Here is an 8,722-nt window from a genome sequence, read left to right as displayed (position 1 = left end):
CTGGCTTCTTGTCCTCCCTGGGTGCAAAGACTTGGGTCATTCTCTTTTCCCAAGCAACAAGTGATAGGACAAGAGGTAGTGGCTTCAAGCTGCACCAGAGGAGGTTTAGATTAGATATTAGGAACAATCCCTTCCCCAGAGAGTTGGAACAGGCTGCCCAGGGCAGTGATGGAATCACCATCCTTGAAAGTGTTCAAAAACCATGTAGATGCCCTCAGTGACATGGTTCGGTGGTGGACTTGGCAGAGGTGGGGTGATGGTTGGACTTGATGATCTTCAAGGTTGTTTCTAACCTGGTTGATTCTGTGATTCTAAGGACTCATCCTGCCGCCCTGGTCCCCCACCAGCTGGATTTCCAAGGCTCTGAACTGCAGAGGTCCTGTGGCAGCCTACAGATTGCCAGTACTTTCACTGAGCCTTGGGCCAAGGTAAATCCCTTCCAGCCCTGCACCCTTCCCCAGGCTGTGGCACAAGCTCTTACGGCTCTTTCTCCCCTTTCATGAGAGCTGCCAGTGCCCAGGGGGATCTGGCCTGATGGGGTTCTTCCGCTGGGCCCTTCTCCCATCCCTGAGCTGAGAGCAGGCAGTGGCTCTTGCTTTAACCCTGCTTCTGCTCACCCAGCAGCTGCTGCAAGCTGGAGCTCACAGTGGGCTCGTTCCCCTTCAGAGAGGGGTGTGAGCTGTGCCCGGCCTGCTCTGGCCATCACCTGGAGTTTCTTCTCCCACAGAGCTCTTCCCGAGTCTCGCTTTTAGAAGGGTCCCAAACCCTCATCCTCGGTGGGACGCGCACCAGCTGCGTGTGCGCAGGGATGGTGCGGGGCCCCAGCACGGAGGAGCTCGGCCGACCCTGTGCACAGCACCCACAGCACCCAGACGGAGCTCGTCGTGGAGGCTGCTCCCCGCGGGCCGCTCCCGGCCGGGTGCGCACCGGGACCCCGGTGCGAGCGGGAGCTCCGGCTCCGGGCCGGCAGGGGGCAGACCCACACCCAACCCGTGGCACCGCCCACCGCGGTGACGTTGCGAGAGGCGGGAAGCGGCGCCCCGCCTGCCTTCTACCGCGCCTGCGCACGGCCGCCATCTTGTGGTGAGGGGCACTCTGAGGCGTCCGCAGGTGAGGCGCGTTCCCGCACCCCGACCCGCTGCCCTGGTCCGGCCGCCCACCGGGCCCGACCGCCTTCCCCATGGGCTCTTCTGGTGCAGCCCGGCCTCCACCGGGACCCCACTGAGGCGCCCGGCCTCCCGCAGCCCCCCATGGTGCGGCCTGCCACCCTCCCCGCCCGCCTCATGCCCCGCAGCAGCGGCCTGGCCTCCCTCCCCTCCAGCCGCCTGGCCGCCTTCCTCCCCCAGTGTGCGTTCCCTGCACAGCGGCCTGGCCCTTCCCAGGCCTTCGCCTGCCTCTCCCCGCACCCACCCCCACGTCCCAGTAGCGGTAGGTTCTCCAGGCTTGTCTTTCCTAACCCAAGCGACAGGAAGCTCGCCCTTCCCTGGCATCCTCTGGCAGCCCGCATCTCCATCTCCACAGCAGCAGTGTCCCCAGCCCCTGTGTCAGCCCACTGCCGCCGTAAGGGTGAAGGCTTCGTGGAGAGTGTGTGCTTTCTATGTACAGAGGGGGGACGTTGGCCAGGCCTGTTTCCATAGGGGATGAGGTGGAATGTGTTGGTTGTGGGTGAAACAGGGCTCATGACCCTGCAGATAACAAAGCCTTAGTGCTGTGTGCTTTGGCACGTTGGGCGTTATGTGGTGGGAAGAGGAATGCTCTACTCAGGCAGGTTTTGGTTGGGTTGGCAGTAGAGGGATCCAGTCTTGGCAGGGAGGGGAGCTATAAGACTGGACCTTTCTGTCTTTCCCTCAGAAAGCACGTTTTTTGTTCATCAGCTGGTTTTCGTTTGTCTTGCTTTTTGCTGGTTACCTGTCTCTGCCTGCAGCCCCTGACCTGCGCCTGTCTGCCCTGCATAGCTTTATCAAGTATCCAGTCCCTGCCCTTTCACCTGGGCTGGCCAGACATGGGGTTCAGAGCCCCAGGACACTGTTTCTGAGACAAAAGTGAGCTGGTGCAGTTGAGCCATGCCTCAGTTCATCGTGCCTATGTTCTGGTGTGTCTCACAGGGTGCAGATGTGGTCAGTGTACCCCTGGCTTCTGTTCCTGGTAATCTCAGCTCACCCATTTGTTCTCTGTTTTGCTCTGAGGTACAGCCTGTATTTCTTACTTCATCCAGCTTAGGCCCACAACTCTGTTCCTGTCACCACCTGCCTGTCGGGACCAAGGCTGACCTCTGGCAGTGTTTGTGCTGTAGGTATGTGCTGAGGAAGACAGGTGGCTCCCCGGCATGATGATGGCATTCCTGCTGATCTTTTGGATATGCCTTTTCAGGATCCCCAGCTCTGACAGCTCGGAGTGCCCTTTAGAGGAGAAGTTGTAGCTGATTGTGGTGAGGGTTCCTTTCAGTGGGAGCTTGTATTAACAGATCTGTTTTCCTTTTCCGCACTCTAGAATGGAGAACTATAAGAAGACCAAAATTGTGGAGAAACCCTGTCTTCATCCTTTCACCAACTTGCCCCCTGACATTATTGAAATGAAGGTGAAGGATGGGAGCAAAATCAGGAATCTGATGGGCTATGCCATCAGCAAGATGGAGCTGGACTCGGTGAGGCAGATTCTTTTCACTGGCTCAGGCAAGGCTGTCAGCAAGACCATCACATGTGTGGAAATCATGAAACGGAGGCTCAAAGAACTGCACCAGATCACCAAAGTGCTCTTCAAACAGATTGAAGAGATCTGGGAACCCATAGTGCCTGAGGCAGGTCTCGATACCTTGACAGTGAAGAGAAACATTCCCGCCATATGTGTCCTACTCAGCAAAGACGCCCTCAATCCTCAGGAGCCGGGGTACCAGGCTCCAGGCTCTTTTGATGCCTTCTGTATTGAGACACTTGCAGCAGAGTCCCAGGGCCAGGTGAAGAGGAAGCAGGGTGGAGGCAGGGGAGCTGGCAGCACTGGGAAGCACCCTCACTTCACTGGAGGAGCACCTCGAGAGCCCTGCACCAAGTCTTGACACACCAGCACTGAGCTTGGGTGTAGTTTGGGGGAGCATCAGAAACAAACCAGCTGCTGCTGCTGGAAAGCTGCTGCTGAACACGGGGGCTTGCAGAGTGGTCAGGGGAGGGCAGGAGGAGTTCACTGTTTCAATAGGGTGTGTCTGTAGGTGTCTGAAACTGTTTTGACAAGTTCCCTTGTCAAAGGGCTGCCAGGCTGTACACATTAGCTGCGGTTCAGGGATCACAGGAGGTGTCTCTGCTTGAGCAAGGTTCAGGGAAGACAGGAGTTCTCTCTGCATGAGCAATGGCCATCAGTCTCTCAGGAGGGGTGGTGCAGTGGCCCAAACAGGAGCTGTGCACACCAAGCACTGTTTGTGCAGTCAGGAGGCTCTCACTGGTGTGGAGGGGAGATGGCCCTGACATGCATTCCCAGACAGTGGAGCACGGGGCTTCTCTGCCTGTGCTGAGCTTGTGGGGCAGTTTGAATGTAACACTGCAGGAATACAACTCCATCTGCATGCACGTAGCTCCCTTTCTATCCTCCTTTCTGCCAAAGTGGCAGGGGGTCGGGTCGTGTCGTAATCAACCTGAAATCCTGTACCTGCGCAAGTGCCCGGGGTGGTGATGGTAGGCTCCAGAGGACCCTGTTCTTTCCCGTTTCTGCTCCTTTATAACGCACAAGGGTGGGTTTGAAATAAAGTTTCCTGTTCATGTAACGTGAAATTTGTCATGTCTTCCTCACCCCGCTGGAGGTCACCCTGTCAGCGCCGGTGCTGCGGCTACTGGCTGGAGCTCTGCTCCTTCGGCTTTCCAGAGGAAGAGAGGACTCACTGCTCCTCTTGACCGGGAACAGATGTGAAGTGGGAGATTTTCTTCCTGGCTTTGCTGATCACCTGTAATACCCAAGAAAGGTCAGCGCTATAGGCTTGTTTTTCTGGGAAGCTTTTTGCTATTTTGTTTTAAACCAACTAGAACTGCAGTTTTGGAAGGACTCGGCCCAGCATCTGAGTGAGGCAAAGAAAAAGACATCAGGTCCTTTTTAGCACTATAATTTCCTGCTGGAGAGTGCTACTGGGCAGTACGGAGCGTTCAGGTGACGGGGTGAGCTCCCACCAGCACAACCCCCTGCTCACACTGTCCCCAGCGCTGCCTGTCCTATTCCCAGTCCCTGCCTGTGTTGGCAAGCTGCAGCAGGACCCGATGCTCTGCCTTGTCAAGTCAACAAGAAACAATATAAGCATTTAAAAAGATTTTATCTAAATCCAGGCAGCAGGAGAGATGGTGGGTTACCTGCACAACCCAATGCCTGCACAGGCAAGGCTTCTCTCGTGCCCTTGCATCAGTAGAGCTCTCACCAGCCAAAAGCCTAGTCCTCTTGCCTTCTGGTGGCCTCATGCTGTGCCCCACCATTGTCCCTGGAGCTCAGTAGGAGGTCAGGAAATGACCAGACTCCTCTGTGGTGCTGGTGCAAGGGACAGAGTTAAGCTGCTTTACCTTGGTGTTGCTCCCAGTTGCTGCTCACATATGTCTTAAGGAGGAGGCTGCTTTTCTTGACTAATTAGCAGATTAGTGATAAATGCCAAGGAAAGATGCTCAAGTGTCTGAACAAACAGCTTCTGACATTGCAGCAAGCGATGTGTTTGTGTTTGTTTACTGTTAAATGCACCCTCTTGGAGAACCGCTGATCCTCAAACAGCCAGTGTAATCCCCCCTCTCGGCGGTGGCAGATTTTAACGCCTTCTCACCAAACCTGCAGAGTTGGTCTGTTGTTTCACAAGTGACCCTCGGCTGACTGAGCCCCCTGGGGCTGGCTGCAGCACATCCCCCCATGTGTCACTGCTGTATGTCCGTGCAGCCCAGCCATGGCTTTCCAGAGCAGCTCCAACAGTGCCTCCGCAGCAGCTCCACCAGGACCTCCAACAGTGGGGAGAGCCCCTGTGTGCTCCCAGCGACTTCCCCTGTGTGCGACCTCTGTGTCCTTCACAGGCAGGGCTGTTGCAGTTACCTGTCTCCTGCTTCAGCTTCCTCAGAGGGCAGGTAGCAGCGGCTGTGCCTTGGAGGGCAGATCCCCAAGCACTGAATGTCCATAAGGGACTTGTCAACGCCTGATCCGTGGCAGTGCCCGTGCCCACCCTGCCTGCAGCCCTTGTGTCCCAGCAGGGACCCCAGCCCGGTCCTGCCCGCTCACACTGAACATCCGCAAGCCCAGGGCTTGAGGTACACGTGTGTCGCACACGTGTGTGCACACGTGTGAACAGGGGCAGGGCAGGCAGCGGCAGGTGGTGAAGGGCAAGATGAGGCAGTAGCAGGGAGAGCCGGGCAGGGCAGGGCAGGCAACGGCGGTGTGTGGAAGGCAGCCTGGCCCGGGCAGTGCAGGCAGGTAAAGCAGGCAGCACGTGCGGGACAGGGCCGGCAGAGCGCGCGCTGCCCAGCTGCCCTCCCAGCCGCTCACGTGTCCGCCGGCCGATGAGGGCGGGACCTGATCCGAGCGCTCGCCCAATGGCGCACTCCGGGCGAGGGGCGGTAACCAATGGCCGGGGGTGGGGCACCCTTAGCCACGCCCCCGTCCCCCGGTGCCGGCGGGAGGTGGCGGGCAGCGCGCGGGGCTGCGGCATCCATCGGGCGGCCCGTGGCGGGTTCGAGCACGGGTCGGTTCCTGCTCCTGCTCCTGCTCCTGCTCCGCTCCGGCACCAGCACCGCGACCCGGCCCCAGCGCCCCGCTCCGCGCAGGGACCCCGCGCAGGGACCCTCCTCCGCTCTCGCACCGGGACCCGGCCCGGCAGCGCCGCCCCCCAGCTCCCCACCGGCGGGGTCCCGGCGGCCCCCGGGCGGAGCGGAGGCAGGTGGGTAACAACGGGGTCCTGCTGCGGGAGCGCGGGCTCGGCGGGACCTGTTGCTGCGGGAGTCCCGCTGCACGGCGGGGCGGGAATTAGAGGGACGGGGGACCCCCGAGGCCGGGGCTTTGCCCGACAGCACAAGGGCGGCTGCCCCGCACCCCACTTGCTGCCCTCTCAGCCGCTCGCCCCGTTTTGGGGTGTGGGGTCCAGCAGGCAGGAAAGAGCCTGGGAGTGGCCGGGGAGGGGTGTTTGTGCCGGGATGAAGCCGTGGGTTTCCCATGGGATACGTCCAACTTGGTGGCTCTGGCAGGGAATGAGGGGAAAAGCCGGGGTGTGGGGTACGGGATGGGTCCCGGGATCTTCTGCAGCCCCCAGACGCTATCAGAGCCCCGGGTCCGCTGCCCGCTGGCACCCCATATTGCCCCCGGAGGGGTCGGGCAGCCTGTCCCCTCATGGTGGTGGTGACGGTGACTTTCTCCCTTCCAGATGCCGGAGGGAGGAGAGGGGTCCCCGTGTGCCCCCGCTGTGCTGCCAGAGGAGGGCAAGCCAAGAGGGAGCTCCCATCACTCCTTTGTAGCAGCGTGGTGAAGCCCAGGACACGGCTGCGAGCGCCCAAACTGTGACGGGGCGCTGGGGTCCTGCTGCCTGCCTGTCCCCATCCCCGTCCGACCGTCAGCGCCGCCGCCGCCCCCTTCGTCCCCCGCCAATGCCGGCGGGTGGAGGCTGCTCCCTCGATCGCTGCGCTGGCACCGCAAGCGTGGGGCCGAGCTGCGGGACCCGCTTCTCCTCGCGGGACGGCGGCGATGGGGGCTGCGCTCTCCACCGGGGCGATCGTGGCCATTTCTTTTAACTGCGTTATCGCTTTGCTCATCCTCATCCTCTTCCTCATCCTCTGCAAAGCCTGCAGGACCCCCTCGTGCCCCAAGAACAATCCGGGTGCTGAAGTGGATGAGGCAAAGAATGAAGAGAAGTACCTGCTGCAGCGCTGAGCTGCTCGGGGACCCAGGTACCCGTCTGTGCCGAAGGAGTTGTTGTGCCAGTGTGGATGCCTGCTCTGGGACTGGGGATCTGGACTGGGTACGGTGAGAGCAGAAGGGATACGGAGCTGCTGGCTGGCGCTGTGACGCAGGGCACAGCCCTTTCTTTGCCTGTGTGGTTTTGGTGTGTGAAGTCCCTGCAGATGCCCACAGTGACCATGGGGATGGAGAAACAGAGGCTGGAATGTGCTACGGAGTCAATCCTGCCTGTCCCAGTGGCGACTGAGCACCGCAGGAGCCCTGCCCTAGAGCACACCCCCTGTTTGGGGATAGCCCATGGGCTTCTCCCTGTGCTCGTGGCCTGGGACACTGGCTATGGTATCACAGACCTGAATGGGGCTTGGAGAGGGGAGGCAGCGGGGCTGGCATCGCCTGTCCCCCCGCTGTCCCATAGTGGGGTGTGCCTGGGGGAATCACTGCAGCCCCAGCCTGGCTGGCAGAGCAGGGTGTTAGTCTGGGTGTCTTTGGGGATGGCCTTGGGGTGCCAAGTGCCCCCAGAATCATGAAGGCATTTGGCATCTATCTGCCCCAGCAGCCAGTTTAATGAGCCACAAGAGAGTCTGCATGGTCTGTCCATTCATCCCTGGTCTATCAATCCCCTCCAGCATTAGCACCAACGCTGCTAGGCAAACAGCCCTCCTCCTTGCTCCCTGCCTGTCCCTGCCTTCCCTCCTGCCTGCTCCCAGCCATGGCCAGTGGGGTTTGACCTGTCTGTGGGCAGCAGATGTGCCTTTGTTGGCATCCCCACCCCTGCTGCAAGCAGCTTGGGATGGGGTTTTGCTGGGAAAGGTGGGAGTCAGTGGGGAGATGACAGTGCCCGGATGAATGGCATTGGAGGGTCTTCCAGCCCCATCGCTCCCTAGAGACCACAGTGGCTCTGTGGGAAGGGATGCTGGTGGTCTGGTTTGTCCCTAAACTTGGCAGCTGCATTCTTCTGCCCTGCCTAGAGTTTTTTGGAGGGCTCTATCCTGCCCATCCTAGAGCTGAGCAATACCCGAGCCCCCCTGGCACAGCCTCTACAATATGGGGATAGAAACACGGGCTGTGCTGGGAGGGACACTGGCCAGGCCTGGCAGAGCCTGCAGTTCCTCCCCATATCAGGTGTAGCTAACACTTCCCATTGCAGCGTTGTTTTTACTAGACTAATAAACTGATTGTAGGACTCAGGAGGTGTCTCTGAGCTCTGCCCAGTGCCTGGTGAACTCACACAGCGGAGGCTGTGTGTCCTGCAGGGCTGAGGAGTGGCTGCCCCAGGGCTGGTCCTTGCAGGACTGCCCGCAGTTTGCTGGGCAATGGTGACAAGGGCTCATGTCTGCATCTTTATGTGGCTTTTAAATGCTGGGTGAGCAGCCTGGCTGGATGTTTAATGCCTGCTGTGGGCTAGGGGCACAGGGGCGGCTGTCAGCAGGGACACCCCCAGTGTCGGTGGTACAGGCACTGGAGAGTTTCAAAGCTGTGGCTTTAAGTCACAGGGATGCTTATGGGGGGGCACAAGTGAGCTGGAGGAGCCATCACCACCCTGCCTGGCGGAACGAGCATCTGTGATCCCCAGTCCCGGCAGCCGTGTGTAGGGCTCCTGCGGTGACAGCAGGTCCCTGCTCATCAGCATGCGGGGAGGCCACCGCCGCTGCTGCTGCCACCACAGCCACGCTAATCCCTGTGCTGCAAAGCGCCGAGCGCAGGGAGGGCTCTGCCAGCCTCCAGCCGTTCCCATCGACACCGGCAGGGCAGAGCGGGCTGAGCCCCCCGTGGGAAGCAGGAGCATCCCAATCCTAGTGTCCAGATGCTGGTGTTAAGTCCTTGCTGCAGTGAT

General features: G+C 60.0%; 2 protein-coding genes across 3 annotated transcripts; both read left to right on the top strand.

Annotated features, from left to right (window-relative positions):
• Positions 1 to 2,223: 2,223 nt before the first annotated feature.
• RPP25L (ribonuclease P/MRP subunit p25 like) lies at positions 2,224 to 3,751 on the top strand. Its single transcript, XM_062620370.1, has one exon. It carries the CDS (start codon positions 2,492 to 2,494, stop codon positions 3,050 to 3,052), a length of 561 nt encoding a protein of 186 aa, XP_062476354.1. The 5' UTR covers positions 2,224 to 2,491; the 3' UTR covers positions 3,053 to 3,751.
• Positions 3,752 to 5,767: 2,016 nt separating this feature from the next.
• ENHO (energy homeostasis associated) lies at positions 5,768 to 8,076 on the top strand. 2 transcript variants are annotated; one of them, XM_062620373.1, is made up of 2 exons: positions 5,768 to 5,893; positions 6,375 to 8,076. In XM_062620373.1, the coding sequence occupies exon 2, from the start codon at positions 6,676 to 6,678 to the stop codon at positions 6,859 to 6,861; it is 186 nt and encodes a 61-aa protein (XP_062476357.1). In that variant the 5' UTR covers positions 5,768 to 5,893; positions 6,375 to 6,675; the 3' UTR covers positions 6,862 to 8,076. The 2 variants fall into 2 exon arrangements, with proteins under 2 accessions (XP_062476357.1, XP_062476355.1); XM_062620371.1 differs by having other exon boundaries at positions 5,782 to 5,878; positions 6,359 to 8,076.
• The last annotated feature ends 646 nt before the right edge of the window (positions 8,077 to 8,722 follow it).

The sequence above is a fragment of the Pezoporus occidentalis genome, unplaced genomic scaffold, assembly GCF_034315485.1.
Source record: "Pezoporus occidentalis ecotype Australia unplaced genomic scaffold, CSIRO_AGI_Poc_V1 ctg220, whole genome shotgun sequence".
NCBI classification, from domain to species: domain Eukaryota; kingdom Metazoa; phylum Chordata; class Aves; order Psittaciformes; family Psittacidae; genus Pezoporus; species Pezoporus occidentalis.
The sequence above is the reverse complement of the archived record's forward strand: the minus strand, read 5'-3'. Positions and strand labels throughout refer to the sequence as shown.

Excerpts from the sequence above, each read along its gene's own strand:
- ENHO (XM_062620373.1), top strand. The coding sequence starts at position 6,676 with ATGGGGGCTGCGCTCTCCACCGGGGCGATCGTGGCCATTTCTTTTAAC.
- RPP25L (XM_062620370.1), top strand. The coding sequence starts at position 2,492 with ATGGAGAACTATAAGAAGACCAAAATTGTGGAGAAACCCTGTCTTCAT.